We start from the raw sequence: 26442 nt of genomic DNA, 5'->3' as shown, positions 1-26442 counted from the left end.
GACATCCTTCAGGAAACACTCTTACAAGACATATCTTGCTACAAGACTTGCTATGAAGCCCTTCTCCACATACCTCTGTACACCTTGTGGTTACGGGGTCGGCATATTGCTCAGTTCTCTCCCCGCCATCATCTGATGTAGTCTTGGGGTTGCTGCCGGGTGAAGGTTTCCTTTTGAACAGGTCTGAATGAAGAGCGTCCACATGTTTGGCACTGTTGCAGAGAGAACATCTGATGGCGATCTTACAGTCTCTAGATAAATGATCGGAGGATGCACAACACTTAAAACAGATATTATGCTCTTTGAGAAATGACTTGCGTTCTTCAATAGGCTTGTCCTTAAATGCACGACATTTGGAGAGAGAGTGTGGCGCATTATGAATAGGACACTGTTGATTAAGATTGCTAGCTTTGAGGTCTGTAGCTAAGACGTTGGATGCTATCGCGGTCTTCCCCACTGCAATAGGATGCCTTAAATCCTTGAATTTACCGTTGGTGGCAATACCCCTTGAAGTACTTAAAGGAATGGTGGTTGTATCTGGATAGAAGAAGCTTGGGTCATTCTTGGATCTTGCAACCTTCCGCACGAACTCTGAAAAATAAGAAAAGGGAGGGAAGGAAACACAATGCTCATACTTATACTTTGATCCTACACTAGTCCACTTTCCCTGAAGATAACTAGGCAACTTTGCTACAATAGGATTTACGCCCTGAGCAGTGTCTAAATAGCTAAGACCTGGTAAACTAGGATCTAACTTAGCAATTTCAAGTTCTTGAAGGAGGTCACCTAACTCTCTAAGCTTATGATTGTCCTTAACAGAGATTTTAGGAAAGTTGTTTAGTCTCTGGAATAAGGCAGATTCAATGACTTCTGGGCTCCCATAGTCTTGTTCTAGACGTTCCCAGGCAGCATCAAGGCCTGCTTTAAAGTTATAAATGTAGACAGATTTAAGTCTCTTTACTTGTTCTGAAGATTGACGCCCCAACCACTTTATTAGTAAGTCAAGTTCTGCTTGAGGTTCAATGTCCAAGTTCTTGGTTACCGCCTTAAATGTAGATCTCCAACTCCTGTAGTTCTCTGGGCGGTCATCAAATCTAGACAGTCCAGTTGTAATCAACTCTCGTCGAATCATATACTTGCTGAACTCTGCAATGTCAGTGCTTTCAGTTTTTATAGCCACAGGGTCTACTGATGGTGCGCCGTCTTGGACCATGGTTGGTATATGATGTTGGCTGGTAGGTAGAGAGAAAGGTGTTGCATACGGGTTTAATCTAGGTAAGGGTCTGTCATCTGAAGGTCTCTGAGCATTTGAAGTTAAAGAGAGCTGTATCAAAGGGGGTATAGAGTTCATTCTGTAGTCTTCTGCTGTGCCCTTGTAATCTCTATGCACATAGGGTTGTGGTGGCACATGAGCTGCGTAGGTTGATTCACTTGATTTTGTGACGTGCGGTAGTTGTGGAGGGTCTCTGTTAGAAGGTGTGTCTAGTTGACCAGCTTGCTTTGGCGACACATTGCCTTCTGATCCACTTGCTGGATGACTATGAGAAGAATCTCCAACTGTAGGTGGGACTGTATTGTCGTGGTTTTGAGTTAAGACAAACTGTAGGGTCCTTTCAACAGGGTCTTGACAAGCAGGCAAGCTGGTACAAGCTGCTCCTTCTTCTTCCAATAGGGCTTGTTCCAAGACAGATAACTCTGCTAAAGCTACTTCCTTTTCTCTATTCTTCTGAAGAATTTCTAGCTGAGCCTCTGTTTCTGCTTGTATTCTTGCCTGAATGCGTTTAGCTTCTGCTTCCTTGCATTTAGCTTCTGCTTCCTTGCATTTAGCTTCTGCCTTGATGGCTGCTTCTTTTTCAGAGCAGGCGGCTTGAACCTGGGCTACTGCAACCTTTTGGCGAGCTTTGAGTATTTGGTCGCTCAGTATTGACCTTATAGAGCAGGACCGCAATGACTTAGAAGAAGATTTATGATATGAGCGGGCAGACCTAGAAGATTTTCCTGAGTGTCTTGAAGAAGCAGAGTTACAGGATATAGTCTCATATAGCTGTGCCAATCTCCCTTCTATCTGTGCCTTTGCTTCAAGATATGTGCTATGCCTCTGCTCGTCATTAGAAGTAAAGTCCTTTAATTCCAATGCAGCTTCCTCTATGTTGGAATGTGACAATAGGGAATAGTACTTCTCAGAAAGTCTTTTATAATTCTCAAATGCCTTCTTAACCCTTGAGAGAGCAGTGTTCAATTGCTCAGAATTGTTGCTAGTTACATTAGTGGCTGTTATACAACTTAAAGTCTTTTCCCATAATGCAGTCAGGTTACTAGAGGTTTCTTCCTTACTTGCTTCATAAACCTCCCTTGCCTTCAAGGATGGATGAGGGGCTCTGACAGGACGAGCAGAATGAAGTAAGGAGTCTGCTTTATCTTGACTAAATGCAGGTAACTCTGTGAGATCTCTGTCAGACATAATAAGTACTGTATTTCTGGTGTCTTGTTAGAAATCTGCCAGAGCTCAGCTCTGTAAGTAGTGACTTCTGTTATTAAGCAGGCTGGCTGAGGTATTTTTTGTTACAATAGTGGCTATTGCTGGAACTAGTTCAAACTGGATCACCTCAGAAGGCTGTAACAGTAATGAAGCAGTAATAGGTGGCTGGTTTCATATGCAGAGTGATGCTTCTGGTGACTCACAGACAAGTTTGGTACTTACAGTTCTGAAGCTGTATATTACCATGGACATTTACTTCAAGTACTTTTTGGAACTGTACTCTCTGAAGCTGTGTATTCCTGGAAATTTACTTTTTGAAGCTGTGTACTCCTGTAAATTTACTCTCTGAAGCTGTGTACTCCTGTAAATTTACTCTCTGAAGCTGTGTACTCCTGTAAATTTACTGTTCTGTCTCAGCATCGATTGTACCTGTGTCCCTCTTGTAGATACCCAGTCTGTAAGTGTGTGCAGCAGGTTGAATGATGGCTTTAACAGATAGTTTACTCAATGAATAAAGACTCCAGAGGTGTTCTCCAATGCTTCTTTATGCTTCAAGTTAGCAAAGGCATAAACATAGAGGCTTTTCCATAGTTAAATTTACAATGAAGTTACACAGCTTCCACACTCTGCAGTCTCCTCATAACAACTAAACAAAATGGCAGTTACAGCAGGAAAATGGAGATGGGAGAAACCATCTAGCCAGAAACAGCAGGGGTGCTAGGAAGATACCAATATCATAGCATAACGTAACATGTAATAACAACTGCTAGACAGTTAAAGCTGCGTGGCAGCACAGTAACACTTCAGCAAACTTCCTCCTATCACCCAATGGCACCAAGTCGAATCGGCCCTACTCAATGCCAAATTGTCTGCTCTTCTCCGAATCAGAGTGAAATAGTATGAGATGCTCACTCAATTGTCAGAGGATGATTGGGAGGGATTTGAGGACACATCTGCATGACCTCTGTGATATCTCCTAGGGATAGACTCGTAAAACCCAAAGTATACCATCAAACCCACTAAACACCACAACGATTATATAACTTGCCTTGTGGCCGTGCCCTCTGCATTGGGACTCCCTAATATTCTTCTTCTAAGGTGTGCTTATTGGGGTTGGTGGAGGACCTTTAGGTTTGCTTTCACATAGAATATTCAGTTTTTTTTTTATTTCAATGTGAAGAAAACTATCTCACTCATTTGGAAGAGCTCCTTTGCCCCCATTCTATTAGAATGTAAACAACTGGTTAATACAGCACTTCCTTAATACCAATTTATCTATACGGTTATCCCTAACCGATTTGAAAAAATAATTGGTCCATGGTCCCAATCTCTTCTCACAGCCTGACCTCAATGGGTTCTGTAGACCACCGTATATCATTTGATTTGTACCTTCATGTCAAAGTTTTTTTTTTTTTTTTTTATTAATGTTTATTGTAATGTATTTATTTCCCCTTAAGTATTGTCATTTTTTCATAAAATTAATAAACCGCATCTTTAAAAAAAAAAAAAAAAAAGATGCCTCCCATCTCTCCCGGGTTCTCTGGTAGTTCTACATGCTGACCTCTACGTCACTGTCTCCTTGCAAAGTATTGTAGGCACAGGGGTTACAAAATGCACGCACACACACAACTTGCTAATGTTCGGTAAGTAGTACTGTAGATGGTTTTGCAATGGATGCACTGTAGGTCTCATTGCGCTGCTTATTTTCTTTATAAATCCCTAGCCCTGCTTTTTGTGCCCTGTAAAGAGATGTGAAAGCTGGTGTCGTAACCTAAATTAATGGAAGTAAACCATTTTCTGCCAGTGAATGTTGATTGGCTTAAAAAAGTCCATAGTTTCCTTCTGTTTTAGCATTTCCCTTTTTCAAATAATTCTAAGAAGTTGTGATATTGTGACAGAGAAGCACATAAGCCTAATTCATTGGTTGCTAGGAGTCCTAATCTGACACACTTTATGTTCTCTACCATGTGACGGCACATGATTCCATGTGATTGAAGGACCTTTTTTTTTTTTAAATGAGCTGTTTTACATTTATTTTAAAATCCTTGGGTAATTGTCTTTTATGCTTAGGTTTTATAAAAAAAAAAAAAATGTATTACTAGCTGAATACTTTTTATTAGGAAGTTTTAATGTTACCTTTATTTAATATTTTAGTATCGTTCTAGCTGGCATGCTGAGCTGCAAAATAACTTATGTGTCTTAAAGTGGTGAACTCTGCTTTGCGTCTCCATGGTGTTTTGATGATCTCGCCAAGTTTTTAGTATTCTCATTCTTACTGATGTGTGATCCAGAAAATAAAACCTCCAGAAAATAAAACCTATTAGAGATCCAAGAGAAAGATTGAGAGTTCTCGTAATGGCTGCTGCCAGTTTACTGGCATTGGAGCTCAATCACGGAGATCTTGTCTGAGAGATCAAACCTTAGGAATTCTGCTTAGCTGGATCTTTAAATAGTAACGGATTTACTTCTAAAAGCTTATACTGTAACTATCAAAATATGTTTTGAATAGTGCATATTATGGCATTTGCTAGACATGGTGTTAAAATAGCTGATGTTTCGGTTAAGTATACTTACTCTGTATTATAGCACTTTTATGTCATTGTTTTTATATTTTATCAAATTAGCAGCTCAGTGTTCACTTTTTTAAAGGGAGTTGTGTGTGTGTGTGTGTGTGTGTGTATGTATGTATGTATATATATATATATATATATATATATATATATATATATATATATATATATATATATATATTAGTGGGTACGGAAAGTATTCAGACCCCCTTAAATTTTTCACTCTTTGTTATATTGCAGCCATTTGCTAAACTCATTTAAGTTCATTCTTCTTCCTCATGAATGTACACATAGCACCCCATACTGACAGAAAAACACAGAATTGTTGACATTGTTGCAGATTTATTCAAAAAGAAAAACTGAAATATCACATGGTCCTAAGTATTCAGACCCTTTGCTGTGACACTCATATATTTAACTCAGGTGCTTTCCATTTCTTCTGATCATCCTTGAGATGGTTCTACACCTTCATTTGAGTCCAGCTGTGTTTGATTATACTGATTGGACTTGATTAGGAAAGCCACACACCTGTCTATATAAGACCTTCCAGATCACAATGCATGTCAGAGCAAATGAGAATCATGAGGTCAAAATGAACTGCCTGAAGAGCTCAGAGACAGAATTGTGGCAAGGCACAGATCTGGCCAAGGTTACAAAAAGATTTCTGCTGCACAGTGCACTTAAGGTTCCTAAGAGCACAGTGGCCTCCATAATCCTCAAATGGAAGACGTTTGGGACGAGCAGAACCCTTCCTAGAGCTGGCCGTCCGGCCAAACTGAGCTATCGGGGGAGAAGAGCCTTGGTGAGAGAGGTAAAGAAGAACCCAAAGATCACTGTGGCTGAGCTCCAGAGATGCAGTCAGGAGATGGGAGAAAGTTGTAGAAAGTCATCACTGCAGCCCTCCACCAGTCGGGGCTTTATGGCAGAGTGGCCCGACGGAAGCCTCTCCTCAGTGTAAGACACATGAAAGCCCGCATGGAGTTTGCTAAACACCTGAAGGACTCCAAGATGGTGAGAAATAAGATTCTCTGGTCTGATGAGACCAAAATAGAACTTTTTGGCCTTAATTCTAAGCGGTATGTGTGGAGAAAACCAGGCACTGCTCATCACCTGTCCAATACAGTCCCAACAGTGAAGCATGGTGGTGGCAGCATCATGCTGTGGGGGTGTTTTTCAGCTGCAGGGACAGGACGACTGGTTGCAATCGAGGGAAAGATGAATGCGGCCAAGTACAGGGATATCCTGGACAAAAACCTTCTCCAGAGTGCTCTGGACCTCAGACTGGGCCGAAGGTTTACCTTCCAACAAGACAATGACCCTAAGCACACAGCTAAAATAACGAAGGAGTGGCTTCACAACAACTCCGTGACTGTTCTTGAATGGCCCAGCCAGCCCTGACTTAAACCCAATTGAGCAGCTCTGGAGAGACCTAAAAATGGCTGTCCACCAACGTTTACCATCCAACCTGACAGAACTGAAGAGGATCTGCAAGGAGGAATGGCAGAGGATCCCCAAATCCAGGTGTGAAAGACTTGTTGCATCTTTCCCAAAAAGACTCCTGGCTGTATTAGATCAAAAGGGGGCTTCTACTAAATACTGAGCAAAGGGTCTGAATACTTAGGACCATGTGATATTTCAGTTTTTCTTTTTTAATAAATCTGCAACAATGTCAACAATTCTGTGTTTTTCTGTCAGTATGGGGTGCTATGTGTACATTCATGAGGAAGAAGAATGAACTTAAATGATTTTAGCTGCAATATAACAAAGAGTGAAAAATTTAAGGGGGTCTGAATACTTTCTGTACCCACTGTGTATGTGTGTATATGTATATATATATATATATATATATATAATGTATATGTGTGTGTGTGTATATATATATTTTTTTTGTTATAGGTAGGAAGTCTGTAGCTTAAAAATGTAAGGGTGGCTTCACACTGCCCTGCTGCACTTAGGGCAAAGTGCAGCTAACCCCTTTCAGAAAGCACACCAAAACCATGGGACATAGTTGAAGTCTATGGGAAAGTGCATCTAACCCTCACAAACTGTGGGTTAACTGCGCTTTAGCAGAAGTGCAGCAGGATAGTGTGAAGTTTAGAAGTAGGTATGAAGAACCGCTGTAAAGTAAGCATCCTTTTAAGAATATATATGTTAATTTTTTGTTTTTTTATCAATTTACAAAATGCAAAAAATAAAAAAATGTACAGTGCTGAGCATAAGTAAGTACACCCTTTTTGAAAAGTAAGGGCTCTTTCACACAGGCGGACCGTTCAGATCCGCCTGTCCGTTTTTTTTTTTTTTTTTTTTTATTTTTTTTCGGCGGATCTGAACGCCCCCCCCCCCCCCCATGCATCCCTTTGGGGCATCGGATGTCAGCGGAGACATGTCCGCTTACATCTGGACGGATGGAAACCCTATTTTCCATCCGTCCAGTGGATCGGATTTGATGAGATCGGACCGACAGTCCGTTCCCATCCGATTTCCCCCATAGAGATGCATGGGGAACTGACAGCTGTGTCCCCGCACACAGCATGGAGACACAGCTGTCATCCTCCTGCTTAACGTGGAATCGACGGATCGATTCCCCGCTGAGTTAAACAGAGTTTGTCCGATGGATGGACAGTGTGAAAGGGGCCTAAGATTTTAGTAGTTCAATAAACGCAAGAAACAATTTCTACAGTGTTTTGTCAAAATTTTGGAACATTTGTTTAGCTCCTTACATGAAGGTAGGGTTAATATAACTTATTACAAAATCTTTATTTTTTCTCAAATTAGTTGATACAAAAATGAATTCATCCCACAACAAAAACTACTACATCTAGTATTTTGTGTGACCTCCATGATTTGTAAGGACAGCAACATCTATCTTTTTCAATTATTCAAGAGCAACCCTGTTTAGAGCCTGGATGCTGGATGGAGAACGATGCTCAACTGGTCTCTTCAGAATTCCCCACAAGTGTTGGATTGGGTTCAGATCAGGAGACATACAGTACTTATCCTCTGAATCCCTTCCACCCTGTTTTTCTTCAGAAATGCAACACGCATCTTAGATGTGTGTTTTGGATCATTGTCATGTTGGAAAAGTGAACGATGACCAAGGGCACAGAGTGATGGTAGCATCCTCCTTTCAATATAAAGCAGTACATCTGTGAAGTCATGATACCATGAATGAAATGCAGCCCCACAGAAGGACACTGCCACCACCATGTTTAACTGTAGGCACCATGCATTTTTCTTTGTACTCATCACCTGTGCGACGCCATACAGTTTTGAAGCCATTCGTTCCAAAAACCCTTTATCTTGGTCTCTTCACTCCAGAGCACCATCTTCTTTTTCAGCAAAGGCCCTGTACAATTCTAGGTGGGCTTTTTTTGTACATGGCCTTTGGGAGAGGCGTCCTTCGCGGACCACACCCATGCATGCCATTCCTGCAGTGTATTTCGTATTGTGTCGTAGGAAACAATCACCCCATTTTGGCTTTCTACTTCTTTAGCCAACAGCAGTGAACACGCACGGCAATTTTCTTCAACCCTTCTGATCAGAAGACGCTACTGTCAAGGTTTTTCCTTTTGTAGACGGCCTGGACATTACTGTGAGATTGTTGCAGTTCCATCTTTGTTACATTTTTGTATCACTTTTGCTACAGTATTCTGACTGATAAATAAAGCTTTGCTGATCTTCTTGTAGCCTTCACCTTTCTTGTGTAAAGATATTTTCCTTCTCAAGCCTTGTGACATTCCATGTGGTGCCATTGCTGACAACATGAAATAGGAAGGGGTTTTCTTTAACCACTTCCAGCCCAAGGCTGTCATGTGACGTTGTGGACTTTGAGTGGAGGTATCTGAATGATGCCTGCAGCTACAGGCATCATTAAGATATCATTCTTCTCTAGCAGCGATTCCCTGCACCGTAAAAACAATCATAGTGGCTTTATTTTTTTTTTACACGCGGTGAGCGTGATTAGCGTCCCCCCCACCGCATCCCTCCGGTGCACCCACCGGCTCGCCCGGTTGATCGGTGAGGTGAAATGGAATCTGCCAAGAATACTGCGGACCAGATGGTCACCGGAAGTCTCTGTGACCTTCGAAGGCCCAGCCGCGAAGTTATGACTGCCGTGTACTCCGCTGAAAAGGCTGAGATCACTTTTTTTTTAACCTAGAGGAGAGATGAGGGATCTTATAAGACCCCACATCTCTCCATAATGAGGACCTGGCATGCCCTATTCCTAATACAAGGAATAAAAGTGATAAAAAAAAAAAACTAAAGGGAAAGTGTAAAAATGAACAATTTAAAAAAAAAAAAAAAAAATAAGTAAAAAAAAATGTTAGCGTCCCTACATGCTCGCACGCAGAAGCGAACACATACGCAAGTCATGCCCACATATGTAAACAGTGTTTAAACCATGACGTGAGGTATCGCCAATTCTAGCCCGAAACCTCCTCTGTAACCTTAAACTGGCGATGTTCAATTTTAAACCTTCGTCTATTGAGATTTTTTAAAATACCGAAGTTTGGTGCCATTCCACCAGTGTGCGCAATTTTAAAGCATGATATGTTAGGTATCTATTTACTTGGCGTAACATCTTGTTTCACATTTATACAAAAAAATCGGCTAACTTTAGTGTTTTTTTTCTTGAATTAATGAAAGGGTTTTTTTTTTTTTTTTTTTTTTAAGAGCATTTGAAAAATTGCTGCGCAAATACTGTGTGACATAAAAAGTTGCAACGACTACCATGTTATTCCCTAGCGTCTCTGCTAAAAAACTTATATAATGTTTGGGGGTTCTGAGTAATTTTCTAGCAAAAAATGATTTTTACATGTAGGAGAGGAGCATCAGAATAGGCCCAGTATTCAAAAATGAATAATTAGACTCGCCTGTAGTTGAATTCTTGTTCGGGCTCTTTCACGCGGTCAGTCCATCAGACGGACTCCGTTTATCTCAGCGGGAGATCGATCCGTGAATCCCCTGCTGAGTAGGAGGATGACAGCTGTTCTCCGCGCTGTGTGAGGAGACACAGCTGTCAGGTCCCCCATGCATCTCTATGGGGGAATCGGATGGGAATGGACCGTCAGTTAATTTTCATCTGATCCGCTGGACGGATGGAAAATAGGGTTTCCATCCGTCCAGATTTGACGGATCGGATGTCAGCAGACATGTCTCCGCTGACATCTGATGCCCCATAGAGATGCATGGGGTGACCGTTCAGATCCGACAAGAAAACTGGCAGGCGGATCTGAACGGTCCGCCTGTGTGAAAGGGGCCTTAATTAGGATTTTGTTGTCTAAAATTTAAGCTTTGCTCCTAAGACTTTCATTGGGGTGTATTCATTTTTGAAACATGGTCTTGAATGAATTTGTTAGCAAAATACTTTGTGTGCACAAATTAACAAATCTTGGTTGCAATCAAAGGCCTGCATTTGTGGGAGTATTTTGGAGTATAGTGTCCCATAGAAAATGTTGATTCTAAAAGGAAAGTAAAGGTTTTCTGACAAATCTGTTGGGGTGTACTAATTTATGCTGAGCACCGTATATATGTATCACATGGGCTCAATTATTACTTCTATGCTGACAACACTCCACACTAAACCGGATTCTGCTTTGTCTGCTTCTCTGTAACTGTATTTGTGATATAAAATCTTGGATGCCTCATAATTTCTTTCAGTTAAACTGTGACAAGACTGAAGTCATGCTTATTGGCACCCCTCATCAGTTATGTAAGGCCAGTTCTGATATCTTATCCATAGATGGCACTGTATTATAGCTTCAGTCCTAAATCGAAAAAAATCTATGGGTGATCTTCAATTCTAATTTACCTTTTTTGATCCACAAGTACAAAACGTTGTCAGAACTTTTTTTCCATTTGAGAACCAAACCTTGTTCGGCTGCATCCTATACTATCGAACACTGTAACTAAAAAGCTGATCCATACATTTTGTGTTCTCACAAATTGATTACTGCAATGCTCTACTCGCATGTGTACCTAAATCCATAGCGCAAATTCATCTGAAATCATGCGATTTTAAAGTTGCATGTCAGTGCAACTTCAGGTGTGACTTGCAATCAATCTGTGCTGCTTCATGCACCAATATCTATGCAAGTCACACCCGAAATTGCCAAAAGTAGTGCAGTAACTACATTTGCAAATCGATGCGGCACTACAAAGTCAGCGTGGCACCGATTTAAGCAGTGTGATTGCCAACAATAGAATGAGACTTGTCCTGTCAAATTGCATGGCAAGTCACTCCAATGTGAACGAGAGCCTAATTGACTTATGTACAAAATTCTGCAGCCAAAATTCTGATGAGGTCTGGTACATTTGCTCATATTACCCCTATCCTGGAGTCCTTGCACTGGCTATTCGTCAAGTTTCGCTTAGACTTTAAGATAGTCTTCCTCAGCTATAATGCCTATAATGTGGCTTGTCACCCCATTATCTCACTGAACGTTTATCAGCTTACTCCGCCTATTAACCTCTGCTCCTAAAATTCTAATCTTCTGTGTGTGTCCCCCCAACTCACCTACGTTCGAGGAACCTACTCTGTGTGCAGAGACGAAGCTGTCAGATCCCCGCTCTCCTCTATGGGAGATCGGATGAGAACGGACCGCCTGTCCATTCTCATCCGATCTGCCAGACGGATGGAAAATGGTTTCCATCCGTCCGGATTTGATGGAGAGGATCGGATCGGATGTCAGCGGGTGTCAGAGGCCATGTCTCCGCTGACATCCGCTGCCCCATAGGGATGCATAGGGCATCTGATCAGGTCTACCTGAAAAACTGACAGGTGGATCTGATCTGACCGTATGTGTGAAAGGGGCCTAAAGGCGCTTTATAAAATAAAGATTATTATTAGTATGTGAACCCCGTGGAACTAACTGGTTTTCTGCAATAATTTGCTATAAAACGTGATATGATTCTCATTGAAGTCACAGCAATTTTAGACTGCTTTGAATGTCTGAAAGTACACCAAAACCACGGGTTACGATTACAGTCTATGGGAAAGCACAGCTAACCCGCATGAAAACTGTGCATTAGCTAAGCTTTAGCAGAAGTTCAGCGTGGTAGTGTGAAGTTTTAGGCAGGTGTAAAGTAAGAATATATATAATATATGTGTGTACTCTCACACGCGTGCACAATGCGTAACATAAGTATTGAACACATCGCCATTTTTCTAGGTAAATATCTAAAGATGCTATTGACATGACATTTTCCCTATTATGTCGGTAACAACCCACGCAATCCATACATACAAAAAACAACAATTGGGCCTCATGTCCACAGGGCGTTTTTACAGCTGCTTTTAGGAGCGTCAGATGTGTTTTTTTTTTTTTTTTTTTTTTTTTTAGCTTAACCACTTTCAGACTGGAGGATTTGGCTGCTCAAAGACAAGGCCCTATTTTGCGATTCGGCACTGCGTGATTTTAACGGACAATTGCGCGGTCATGCGACGCTGTAACGAAATTGAAGTCCTTTTTTCCCCACAAACAGAGCTTTCTTTTGGTGATATTTGATCACCTTTTTTTTTTTTTTCTTTTTTTTGCGCTATAAACAAAAAAAGAGCGACAATTTTGAAAAAATAATATTTTTCACATTTTTTTTTATATGAAATTCTCAAAAAAAATGTAAAAATCTAATTTTTTTTAACATTTTAGGCCAATTTGTTTTCTGCTACATATTTTTGGTAAAAAAAAATCGCAATAAGCGTATTTTGATTGGTTTGCGCAAAAGTTATTGCATTTACTAACTGCGGGAAAGATTTAGGTCATTTTTATTGTTGTGTTTTTTTTTTTTTTTGTTTTTTTGTTTTTTTTTTTAACTGGTAATGGCAGCGATCTGCGTTTTTTTTTTTTTTTTTTTTTTTACCGGATTGCGACGGACAGATCGGACCCCTAACTTACACTTTTTACACTTTTGGGGGTACCAGTGACATTACTACAGTAATAATCAGTGCTAGAAATATGCACTGTTACTGTAAAAATGACACTGGCAGGGAAGGGGTTAACTTTACTGGTGATCAAGGGGTTAAGTGTGTCCCTAGGGGCGTGATTCTAACTGTCAGGGGGCTTGGCTTGTGAAGTAATCACAGAGACATGTGATCCTATACAGCAGGATCACATAGCCTCTGTGATTACTTTAGTGAGAATGACAGATGGCTGTGTTTACATCAACCGTCTGTCTTTCTCCCTCTGCTGCAGGAGATCGTGAGTGACCGGCGGCCATCTGAGCCGCCGGTCACACGCGCTGGCTCCCCAGGGAACGAGCAGGGGCAGGAGCGTGCCGCCGACGGCGCGTGCTCGCCCCCTTCAGTCTCCTGGGCGAGTGATGTAGTACTATGTCACTTTGCCTAGGAACGGCTGCCTGCCGCATTAAAACTGCCGCAGGCAGTTGTTATGTGGTTAAAAACGCCCCTCTTGTTGTTCTATGGCCTCATGCACACATAGGCTTTTAGAAGCTGTAAGTGGCATAGGCATTTTCAAGCTATAATAAAAAAATTGAAAAAAACCCAGGTCCAGTGCGTTCTGGAGCAGCAGCTTTAAGCTGAAAAAAAACGCCTGACGCTGCTAAAGGCTGCATACAGCGTTCGGCCACGTCAGACATTTTTAAGCTGTAGTAGTTGGATTTGAGGTTGGAAAATAGAGGACAGAGAGAGGCTGCTTAACATAAACCCTGCTAAACGTGGCTAAAATGTGCTTTAACGCCAATACAAAACCCTTGTGTGCATGAGACCAAAAGTTCAGAAATTATGTTCTGTGTAATAAAATGGAATGACACACTGACACTGACTAACTGAAATTTATTTAATACTTCGTACAAAATTTTTTGCTGGGTATGACAGCTTCAAGACGCCTTCCATATGTAGAAATTAGTTGCATGCATTGCTTGGGTGTGATTTTTGGCCCATTCTTGTACACACAAACTTTCAAATCTTGAAGGTTCCGTGGGCCTCTTCTATAAACTCTGATCTTTTAGTTCTCTCCATAGATTTTCTGTTGGATTCTAGTCAGGTGATTGGCTGGGCCATTCTAGCAGCTTTAGTTTCTTTCTTTGAAACCAGTTGAGAGTTTTTTTGGCTTTGTGTTTTGGGATCATTGTCTTGCTGAAATGTCCACCCTCATTTAATTTTCAGCGTCCTGGTAGATTGCAGCAGATTGTTATCAAGCATGTCTTGGTACATTTTTCCATTCATCCTTCCTTAAAGCTTGCCAGTACTGTATGCTGAAATACAGCCCCACACCATGATGTTCCCACCTTGAAACTTCATTGTTGGTGTGGTGTATTTGGGATGATGTGCAGTGCCATTTGACCTCCAAACATTGTGTGTATTATGGCATCCAAAGAGTTCAATTTTGTTCTCATCTGACCAAGCTATATTTTCCCAGTATTTCACAGGCTTGTCTAAATTTTATGCAGCAAACTTTAAAAAGCTTCAACATGCTTTTTCTTGAGCAATGGAGTCTTACGTGGTGAGCTTGCATACAGGCCATGAAGGATTAATGCATTACTTATTGTTTTCTTTGAAACAATTGTACTTGTTAATTCCAGGTCTTTCTGAAGCTCTCTAAAAGTTGTCCTTGGCTCTTGAACAACTCTTCTGATAATTATTTTTACTCCTCTGTCAGAAATCCTGCGAGGAACACCTGGTTGTGGCCAACTTATGGTGAAATGATGTAATTTCCACTTCTGGACTATGGCCCCAACTGTGCTTACTGGAACATAAAGAATTTTAGAAATCCTTCTGTAACCAATGCCATCAGTATGTTTTGCAACAATAAGGTTACAAAGGTCTTAAGAGAACCTTTTACCCATCATAAGATGTTTCTTGTGTGACACCTTGGTATTGAGAGACATTTTTATAGGCCGTCAGTTTAGACTGAACCAGCTTTCTAATTACTGATAGATTTCAGCCGGTGTCTTGGCTTTCCATGCCTTTTTTGCACCTCTTTCTTGTTGTGTTCAATACTTTTTCCCTGTCCTTTTTTTTTTTTTTTTTTTTTTTAAATAATGCATAACTTTAATTTCTAAACTAATTTTTTTTTCTGGTTTGTTAGTATGTATGGATTGCATGGGTTGTTAGCGACATGTAGTCAAAATTTTTTTGCCAATAGCACCTTTTAGAAAACTATATCTAGAAAAATAGTGATGTGTTAAATACTTTTTCTCTTTCGTTCATTGACGGACACAGCTCCTGATTTCTTCTTAACCATTGGGTTATACTGCCCCTTACAGGAGTAGGACACTAGGCAGGAAAAAGCTTGACTACGCCTATGGGCAGTCCCAGGGGGCACACATCCACTCTAGGCTATAGGCACTCAGTTGTTTTTCTGCCTAGTCAGGAGTAAGGACCTAATTCCTTGCTGGGATCTCTGGTCCTGGCAATTTCCTCTTATTATTTTGTAACTGTGTGATCTTAAATCAAGTGTCGGGCTGGGTGACGAACTGGATAATCTAGCGCCCTCTCCTCCGCTGCCCCTGGGTGGCCGGCTCCGCGGGGGCTCACGCCCAAGCAGCTGGACCCCTACAGAAATGTAAACTGTGACCTACTAGACCATGTGGCCGAGTCGGGCGCCTCCGTTTTGGGGCAGCCCCAGTGTATTTAGCTGAAGCCCCCACTCTTCCTTTCGTCATCTGCTGGGCTGGGATCCATGCACTTACGGCTGGGCCTTTACAAAAATTTAGGCCACGGCTTGCGGCCTGCTAGGCCATGTAGTCAGCTTGGCGCCTCCCTTGGAATGGGTGGCGCTGTGGGGGCGCTTTATTTTTTAATGACAGCCATAATTGTATGGGGCACCTTCCCCTTTTTAGCGTTGAGCTTTGTATATAGCAAACCTACTGAGTCTGCGTCCACTCACCCTGAGTGCTCAGATAGTGAGTGTTATATTCTCCGTGTTGTGAGAGACACAGGACTCTGGTCTGGAACAACGGATGTTTATTCAGGACTCACTGTACAGCATTACAGGACAGCTCTGCATATCAATACATCTCTACATGTGTCTAAAGATGGCCACTCTGCCCCTTGACCCTTGTCATCACTCCTGGGTGGAGCCAGCCTTAAAGTGACAGTACATGTGAAACCCTTCAGGTATAACACCTTCCATCCATCCCTAAAAAAAAAACAGAACGAGAACAGGCATAAAACAGTAACTCATAATTGTCTAATACAGTCCTCCAACTCAGGAGATTTACATGGTTTCTTCCACGTCCGGATGTGAGAACAACTTCCAGGGACGCTCCGGGGAGAAAATGGCAGCGGATCACTTTCGGCGGGCCCGTCAAAAGTCTCGTAACCGGTCTTGCATTTGAAACCGGTCAGGAGGGCGACCGTGTCGTTGAGGACGGGCACCCAGCGACTCGGGGCCGGAGGAAGCAGGGCTGGCAGGAATGGACACAGGCGGGGCCAAGAGGGGATCCCCTAGCTCAGAGGGTGAGCAGACCTCTGGACCAGGGCTGGAGGGCTCTGTTGGAGCTGAGTTCAAAAGTTCAGAGTCCTCCCAAGCCTCAGTCTCAATGCCTCCTGATCTGGTAGGAGCAGATCCTTGAGACACTGGAGGTGCAGCCGATGTCAGGGAGTCGGGCAGCTGAGAACGAGAACGCAATTGGTCCGCATGCCTTCTGCAAATGGATTCATCTTTCAGGCAGATCCTATACATTTTGGGTCCCAAAGTCTCTGCGACGATAGCAGGAAGCCAACGAGTGTTGGAAGCGCCATAAGATCGGGCCCATACCTTTTGCTGGACTGTAAACCGGGGAATCTCGTCGTGTTCGACCCTCTTGTCTTGGGACTGCCGTACATGTTCCTGGACCGTTTGAGGGCGGAGCATATCCAAAACAGTCCATGGCTGCCGACCCAAAAGAAGTTCAGCTGGAGTTTTCCCAGTGGTTGCATGTGGTGTGGTTCTGTAAGCAGAAAGGAAGGAGTCCAGCTGCTGGGGTGACAGGGACTGTTGTTTACTTGTAGCCACAGTAGCTTTGAAATAGCGTTTGAAGGTCTGTACAAACCTTTCTGCTTGACCATTTGTAGCCGGGTGGTAAGGTGCGGTCAACTTGTGTTTGATGTTGTGGGCAGTCAGGAAACCCTGAAACTCCTGGCTTGTGAATTGTGCACAGTTGTCTGTGACAATTTCTCTGGGGTATCCAAACGTAGCAGCGAGATGTAACAGTATGGAAATCGTCGCCTTAGTCGTTGGCTGATTAACAGGAATGACCTCAGGCCACTTTGAATGGGCATCAATAATGATCAAAAAGGTGTGTCCTCTGATCGGGCCTGCAAAGTCCAAGTGTAGGCGAAACCAGGGAACCGTGGGCCAAGTCCAGGGCTGGACGCACCCTCGAGGAGGGTCTCTTGCAGTTTGTGCACATCCAGCACACGCATTCACATATGTCGTGATATCGGAGTCGAGGTTCGGCCACCACACATAGCCTCAGGCCTTTTGTTTCATACATGTGCCTCCAGGATGACCAGTATGTAGCAAGTCCAGAATGTGTCTCCGAAGGGTCTGTGGAACGATCACTCGGTCTCCCCATAAAACACAGTTGCCAGACACAGTTCATTCCAGACGCCTACGGAAGTAAGGTTCATTATCCTGTGTGACAGTTGCAGGCCAACCGTACCGTACCCAGGAGAGTATCGTCTTAAGGAAGGTATCCTTGGCTGTATGGGCTGCTACTTCCTCGGAAGACAGAAAGGACAGGCTGGTGTAACGACAACTCTTGACAGGTGGAGAAGAGTCTGTTAATGTCCTTGTCAGACGGGACATAGCGTCTGCATTGGCATCATGGCTGCGATACTGGATTTTGTAGCTATATGCTCCCAAGAATAGGGCATAGCGTTGAAGACGGGCCGCAGTCATCTGGGAGATGCCTTTGTCAGGGCTAAAGATCTAAAGGAGTGGTTTATGATCAGTCAGTATGGTGAATTCCCTACCATACAGGTAAAGATGAAACTTCTTAATTGCCCATATGAGCGCCAGAGCCTCTTTGTCAATGTGAGAGTAATTGCTTTCTGCTTTTGTCAAGGACCTGGAGGCGAATGCCACTGGTTTCTCTGACCCATCTGGCAAAACGTGAGATAGTACAGCCCCTAGACCATAGGGTGAGGCATCACAAGCCAAGGTGAGAGGCCTTTGGAGGTCATAGTGCACGAGCATGCGTGACGCCAACAGCTTTCACTTAGAAACTTCAAAAGCACGTTGGCATGCAGCCGACCAGTTCCATCTGGAGTGTTTCTCCAAAAGCTTGTTTAATGGAAACAAAGTGTGTGCTAGATCCAGCAGGAATTTGTGGTAATAGTTCAGCAAGCCCAGGTATGATCGCAGCTGCTGGACGTTGGTCGGGGCTGGAGCTTTTACTAAAGCATCAACTTTGGCTTCCGTGGTGTGTATACCCTCTGCATTCACAAGGTGGCCACAAAACTCCAATTTAGGTACCATGAATTGGCATTTCGCCAAGTTCACTTTTAGACCCTGCTCTTGCAGTCTCGCCAACACAAGCTCCACGTTATGCTTGTGTTCCTGGTCCGTCAGGCCCGTGATGAGCATGTCATCTAACAGGCACTGTGTGAAAGGAATGTCTGCCAAAATCTCATCCATTTTGCGTTGCCAAATGGCTGGGGCGGAGGCTACCCCAAACACCATCCGATTGTATTCATACAGTCCCTTGTGAGTGTTGATTGTTAGAAACTTGCGGGACGAAGGGTGGACCTCAAACTGTAAATAAGCTTGCCTGAGATCAAGCTTGGTGAACTTTTGACCTCCTGCAAGAGAGGCAAAAATGTCATCTACTCTGGGTAGGGGATACTGGTCTATCGCCAGTTGAGAATTTAGTGCCATGCGGAAAATCGCCACAAATGCGTAAGTCCCCATTCGCTTTCTTTACTGGTACAACTGGTCATGCCCACTCGCTGTGCTCTACCTTTGAGATGACACCTTGTTCCTCCAGCCGGCTTAGTTCAGCTTCCACACCTGCTCGGAGTGCAAAAGGTACCGTCCGAGCTTTGAAGAACCTAGGCTGGGCATTGGGTTTCAGCCTGAGTCTCCCACAGTCATGCTTTATTTTTCCCAAATGGTTATCAAAGACTTGTGGGAATCGCTGTTTCAGGGACTTCACCCATCCCTCTTCATCCCCTGATGGGATGGTCACGGTGTTGCAGGGGTTAATGGCAATGTCTGGCATGCCAAAGTGAGCAATCCAGTCTCTCCCAAAAAGAGGGGGTCCCCCATGTTCTAGGATATACAATGGCATTCTTTTCGTCTGACCCTTGTAGGATACCTGTACTTTCACGTACCCCAGTGGGTGGAGTATCTGCTTTGAATATGTCTGCAGTTTGGTGTTGGACGGACAGTTGTTCGGATCAGAAGTTTTCTCCATTGTTTCTGGGTGATAACTGAAACTGCTGCTCCTGTGTCTACATCCATCTTGAGTTTCTTTCCTTCCACAGTCACCTCTACAGTCATTGCTGAGGGTGCTGAATGCATATGATGTATGTCCAATCTGTGGAGCACTTCCTCATCCTCTGATTCAGATGATGTATATCTTCCCACCATATATGCCTTTGTCCTGGTGTTCAGAGGTTGTTTATTTCGCACCTTCTTACTACGGCAGACTCGTTTCAGATGGCCTGCCTTACCACAATTATGACAGAGCTGATCCTTAAACCGGCAGACTTTGTGATCATGGTCTGTATTCCCACAACGGTAGCAAGCTGACGTCCAGGTTGGTGAGGTTCTATATTTACCGTTAGCTGCAGTTTGCTTGACTGATGTTCTGAAAACTTCCTCTTTAACCTCTTCCCTTCTACTCTGGGGGTTCAATGCCTCTGTATCTTTCACAGCCATTTCCATCACTGAAGCTATCTCAATTGCCTTTGTAAGGGTAAGGTCTTTCTCTGTTTAACAGTCTCTTTTGGCTAGACTCACTATTCAGTCCCATGACAAACTTATCCCTCAGTGCAGTCCGGTAAATACTCCCCAAAAGAACAGGTTGAGGCTAGTCTGCGAAGGGCGAGCACATAAGCCTTAATATCTTCACCTGGCTGCTGCTGCCGCTGATAGAACCTGAATCTTTCTGCAATCTCTAGTGGTTTAGGCTGGAAGTGATTCCCTAACAGTGTCAGGAGCTCTGCCAAAGTCTTAGTTGCTGGTTTTTCAGGGAAAAGGAGATCCCTAAGTGTGTCATATGTCCTAGCACCAACCAGTGTCCGAAATACTGCTACTTGGCTGTCGCCTGGGATGGCATTTGCACAGAAATATTGTTCTAGTCTTTCAATCCAGGAAATCCACGTTGTCTGTCCTCCATCAAATTCACTTAATGTCCCGATCAATGACATTTTCCTGCTGGGCTCTGTGGGTGTTTGTATTCCTGACAATCCAGAGTTTTTTTTCTTCCTTTCCTTTCTCACACAGATAGTAACCTTGTAAATCCCATCCTCGTCGCCACTGTTATATTCTCCGTGTTGTGAGAGACACAGGACTCTGGTCTGGAACAACGGATGTTTATTCAGGACTCACTGTACAGCATTACAGGACAGCTCTGCATATCAGTACATCTCTACATGTGTCTAAAGATGGCCACTCTGCCCCTTGACCCTTGTCATCACTCCTGGGTGGAGCCAGCCTTAAAGTGACAGTACATGTGAAACCCTTCAGGTATAACAGTGAGGATGATTCCTCTGCTCCTCTAGCCGCACTTTAAAAGGCGCTGATGAATGCAATGTTTGTGTCAGTGCAAAAATGGAGGTTGCAGCTGATACGTTGGAGGTGCCGGTCCTTTTGGCACCTAGAGGCCCTCCAAAGCAGCAAGGGTGTTCCCTTTTCTGCTTACTTTGACAACATTGTCATGAAACAGTGGGGTTGTTCAAAACACAGTGGTTTATAAGCTCTTTTTGCTTGCAGTGTCATGAGGATAAACTGAGTTTTAAAGGTGGACGGTCCCACCTGTAGTGGACTCGTCGGTTTCCAGGTTAAATAAAGCTACCTTCATTCTGTTTGAGGAGGTTCCGGCCTTTACAGATCCAGCTGATAGGAGGGCGGAGGCTCTGGTCCACAATATGTTCGCTGTGGCTGGTTCGGCAGTTAGGCCAGTAATTACTATTGCCTAGAGGTCGCAAGCTCTGACCGAGTGGGCTAAACTTTGTCAGGACCTGGAGGGGAAACAGCCCCCCCCGTCTTTGCAGGGCTGGTGGATCAGTTGGTACAGGGGCCACAGTTCATCTGTGATGCCTCTTGGATGTGGCTCCTTTGATTTCTAGGCTGTCTGTATCAGCAGTGGTCTTTTGGCGTATTATCTGGCTGAAATAGTGGTACGGACCAGACTTCTAAGAGGGCCTTATCTGATTAGCCCCCCCCCCCCTCCCCCCGTAGGGGATCGCCTGTTTGGAGCTTTCTTGGATGACATTGTTAAGGGTCTCACAGTACTCTTCTTCTGAAGGCTACCAAGGGCAGGGAGCCCCGTCGTAGACGTGGGCCATTCTCCTCGGCTCAGAAGAGGCTTTTTTTTTTTTTTGTTCTTTTGTTCCTCAGGGTCTCAAGACAAGGGATCAAAAGTCAAACGGACCTGATCTGGCAAGCCATGAGCGTGCTCTTCCAGACCTGTGGACAAGGCTTCCTCTGCATGAAGGGGTGCCCTGACCCGTATCTGGGTTGGGTGGGGGGGGGTTGAAATGTCTTCGCTGGTTTCCGGATCCATGGACCTCCCTGGTATAGGACACATGGGTCCATGAAGTTATTCGGTCAGGCTACGAGATCGAGTTCAGTCTTATCCTTTGGAAAAGTTTTTCCCTTCCTACCTGCACTTGTCCCCAGATCACTTACGGGTCTCTTTGGGGTAGTGCAAGACCTGTTCCTTCAAGGAGTGATTGTTTCAATTTCGGAAAGTTTTCGGGGGTTTTCGGAACTGTAAAGAGGTTTACTCAAACCTCTTTACAGTTCCCAGGAAGAAAGGCAAGGTACATCCAATTCTGGATCTCAAGGCGCTAAACTGCTGGTGCGAGTACAGAAGTTCCGCATGGAGTCCATTCACACGTTAGTGGTGTCCCTACATCGGGGGGATTTCTTCTCGCTTCTATTGACATCAAGGATGCCTACTTGCACATTCAAATATGTGCCAGTTACCAACGCTTCCTTCATTTTACTGTGGGCAAGGAGCGTTATCGGTTTGTGGCGTGGACCTTTTGGTCTCGCCTACGCTCCTCGGGTTTTCACAAAAGTGTTGGCCCTGGTTCTTGCATTGTTTAAGTCAGCGGGGGATCGCAGTACTGGGGTACCTGGACGATCATCTCCGACTGCTCTGATGGACAACTGGAGATTGCTCTGCAAACTCTGAGGGCGTTTGGTTGGATTCGTAATCTTCAGGAGTCTGCTTTTGGTTTTGTCCACAAAAACTGAACTGTCTGGGTCCGACTCTGGACTCTGCCTCAGCCAGAGTGTTTTTCTTTCTCTGGAAAAACTCCAGACATTGCTGGAGGCAATTCAGCTTCTGTTGTTCAGCAGACGGTCATCCTGCCAAACTTAGTTACATAGTGAGGTTGAAAAAAGACACCAGTCCATCCAGTTCAACCTATGATGTGTGTGTGTGTGTTTGCTGTTAACCGTACATTGTATACCCCTCTATGTTGTGGTCTTTAAGGTGCCCATCTAATAGTATTTTGAAACTATCTATGCTCCCTGCTGATACGACTGTTTGCGGAAGAGAATTCCACATCCTTACTGCTCTCACAGTGAAGAACCCCCTGCGTATTTTAAGGTTAAACCGCCTTTCCTCTATTTTTAGTGAGTGGCCACGTGTCTTATTGCATTTCCTTTCACTGAAAAGGTTTTTCCATATGCTAGAGTTGCCAGTGCAATATTTGTACATTGATATCATATCCCCCCTCAAGTGTCTCTTCTCCAGAGAGAATAAGTTCAGTGCTTGTAGTCTTTCCTCATAGCTGATGTCTTCCATTCCCCTAATTATTTTTGTTGCCCTTCTCTGGACTTTCTTCAGTTCCAGCACATCCTTCCTGAGGACCGGTGCCCAGAACTGGACAGCATACTCCAGATGTGGCCGGACCAGAGTCTTGTAGAGTGGGAGAATAATCTCTTTATTTCTGGAGTGAATCCCCTTTTTTATACATCCCAGTATTCTGTTTGCTTTGCTTGCAGCGGCTTGGCATTGCATGCCACTGCCAAGCCTGTTTACCAGTACCCCCAGGTCCTTTTCCATCCTAGACTCACCCAGAGGTTCCCCCCCAGTGAGTAGCTTGCTTTCTGGTTTCTGGCACCCAGGTGCTTTACTTTACATTTTCAACATTAAACCTCATCTGCCATGTAGTTGCCCACCCCATAATTTTGTTCAGGTCCGCTTGTAAGGTTTCCACATCCTGCCCAGAAGATATTGGCATGCTTAGTTTAGTATCATCCACAAATACTGAGATTTTACTTGATATCCCCTCCTCTAGATCATTTATGAATAAATTAAACAGGATTGGCCCCAGGACAGAACCCTGGGGGACCCCGCTTTCCACACCCGCCCAATCTGAGTACTCCCCATTAATTACCACCCTTTGCAACCTCCCCTGGAGCCAGTTCTCTATCCAGGTACTCCCCTTATGGTCCATACCTACCTTCCTTATTTTGAACAGTAAGCGTTTGTGGGGAACAGTGTCAAAGGCCTTTGCTAAGTCCAGGTACACCACATCCACAGGCTTACCTTTTATCTAGGTGGCAGCTCACTTCATCATAGAAGGTTAATTGGTTTGGCAAGAACGATTTTTCATGAATCCATGCTGATTACTACTAATAATACTGTTTTTTCATTACTAAAGTTTTGTATGAGGTCCCATAACATCCCCTCCAAAATCTTGCAGACTACTGATGTTAGGCTGACCGGCCTATGCATGCGCATACTGGGCCTGATGGTGTCCACCCTCGAGGCGGTCTGTTTGCACAGTTCCACACATGACCTCTGCTAAAGAGGTTCTGGTGAAATGGGACAAGGATCCACGGTCTCTAGAGGTGGCTTTGTTCTCTGGCAATTTCTCCCCCTGTACTGGACGGATATCACCATGGATGCCAGCCTGTCCGGGTGGGGAGGCCTCCTCAGTACAGATGTGCTCAGGGGGTCTGGATGATTTTAATGTTCTGGAACTCCGAGCCATCAGCCTTTGCCTGGCTCATTGAGTAATTCGTCTTCAGGGGTGTCCAGTACAAATTCATTTGGACAATGCCACGGCCCTGGTTTATGTCAATCACTAAAGGGGCACAGGTAGTGTCCTGGCGGCTCGCTAAGTGGCCGGCATTCTAAGGTAGCTTGAGCGATTCATTCCAGCCCTCTCAAATTTCTGCCACAACTCCTGTGCTGGATCAAAGCAGAAGGGATTTCGTCCAGACTGACCTCGCAAGTCTTGTTTCGCCGATCCACCTTTTGGGGGCTTCCTCTCGGGAGGATTGGCTGTCCCAAGGACCGATCTTCCATCCTGCTTTACAATCGCTGGCTTTGTGGCTTGGCTGTTGAACGCCAGGTGCTGAAGGATGGAGGTGTGTCTGAGTCGGTAATTCATACGCTGTTGAAAGCTAGGAAATCTACCTCTAGGAAGATCTACCATCGTACGTGGAAGAGATGCATTTCGTGGTGTGAGCCTCTTGGGGTTCATCCTCGCTCCTCCTCGGTGGATTGGATCTTAACCTTTTGAACGGGTGTTGAACAGAAATTCGCCTTGAGTACCATCAAGGGTCGGGTATCAGCTTTGGCGGTCCTTTTCCAACAACCTTTGGCCTCACACTCCCTTGTGCATATTTTTCTTCAGGGTGTCTGACATTTGGTTCCTTCAATGCGGGCTCCGTTGCCGCCCTGGGATCCTAATGAATTGCTTTCAGCTCTACAGAAGCCTCCCTTTGAAAATATTCATGAGGTTTCCCTGCTTGCTCTGCTCCAGAAGGTGGCCTTTTTTTGGTGGCTATTGCCTCTGTGCGCAGGGTGTTGGAACTGGTGGCGTTATCCTGTCGTTCACCTTATTGATGATTTACAAGAATAAGGTGGTGCTTTGCCCCTGTCGTCATTCCTTCCTAAGGTGGTCTCTGACTGACTGTCATTTGAATGAAGACATTGTGTTGCCTTCCCTGTATCCCAGGCTAAACCTCCAAAGGAAATTACCTTGCATGCCTTGGATGTGGTTTGGGCAATTAGGATTTACCTTGCAGCTACGGAGTCTTTTAGGAAGTCAGACTCTATTTGTGCTCATGGACAGACCTCGCAAAGGGTTGTCCACTCCTTCTGCGACCATTTCCAGATGGATCAGACAGACGGTGGTTCAGGCCTATTGCATCAGGGGTCAGGTTCCTCCTTTCCCTGTCGAGGAGTATTCGACTAGGGTGATTAGTGTCTCCTAGGCTTTCTGTCATCAAGCGTCAGTGACGCATGTTTGAAAGGTGGCCAACTGGTCGTTGGTGTACACTTTTACAACATTTTTATTAGGTGGATGTGTTGGCATCTGCAGATACTTCTTTTGGCCCCAAGGTTTTGTTTGCTGCTGTTTGAGGGTGTACTGTTTTTTTTTTTTTTCAGGTGAGCTATGATCGAGCTCCATGGAACCTGGTTAGCCTTGGGAATTGTTGTCTGCTTTTTTTCCCACCCCTCATGTTTAACACTGCTTTGGGATGTCCCAATGGTTAAGAAGAATTAGGAGCTGTGTCTGTCAATGGACAAAAGAGAAAATGGGATTTTTGACTTACTGTAAAATCCATTTCTCTGATGTTCATTGATGGACACAGTACCCACCCCTCTGTAGAGTTGACTTTCTTCTGACACTGCTTGTAACAAAACTGAGCGCCTATAGCTGAGAGTGGGTGTATATCCCCTGGGACTGCCCATAGGCGTAGTCAAACTTTTTCCTGCCTAGTGCCCTACTCTTGTAAGGAGCATTATAACCCAATGGTTAAGAAGATTCAGGAGCTGTGTCCCTCAATGAACATCAGAGAAATGGATTTAACGCTAAGTCAAAAATCATATATATATATATATATATATATATATATATATATATATATATATATATATATATATATATATATATATATATATATATATATATATAATATGAGAGAGAGAAACTAACCTTTTTTATAATCGATTTAGTTGGCTGATTTTTTTATTGTTTCGATTAATCAGATAACCTTTAAAAAATTATGATGTGCAATTTAGTTAATATGAAAAGTTAAAAAAAAAAAGGCAATTGATTCTTCAATATCTTATCAGTGGTAAATCTAAATAACAAACTATTTGGTTAGGGAGCAAAATCTCTAATCCACTCTGAGAATAACAGACAAAGGAGATATACTGTACATACTATTAGAGGTTAAATCTGGTAAATATCATCGGAGATCAAATTTTTTTATTTAAAGAAAAAAAAAAAGGTTTTTGTTGCCA

General features: G+C 43.7%; 2 protein-coding genes across 2 annotated transcripts in view; one reads left to right on the top strand and one right to left on the bottom strand.

The window, feature by feature from the left end:
* LOC309550583 (uncharacterized protein) overlaps positions 1–2461 on the bottom strand; it is a gene marked incomplete at both ends in the record, with an annotated part of 30521 nt that extends 28060 nt beyond the window's left edge. The window contains 2 exons of the mRNA XM_082250928.1: positions 869–1741; positions 1841–2461. Of these exons, the coding sequence (XP_082107054.1) occupies positions 869–1741; positions 1841–2461 (1494 nt within the window). The remainder of the gene's footprint in view (positions 1–868; positions 1742–1840) is intronic.
* Positions 1–26442, top strand: part of LYST (lysosomal trafficking regulator) — a 409773-nt gene that overhangs the window by 21129 nt on the left and 362202 nt on the right. The window lies entirely within an intron of this gene.

The sequence above is a fragment of the Pelophylax lessonae genome, assembly GCF_965119305.1.
Source record: "Pelophylax lessonae genome assembly, chromosome: 3".
In the NCBI taxonomy this organism is placed as follows: domain Eukaryota; kingdom Metazoa; phylum Chordata; class Amphibia; order Anura; family Ranidae; genus Pelophylax; species Pelophylax lessonae.
This window is presented reverse-complemented; position numbering and strand designations above follow the sequence as displayed.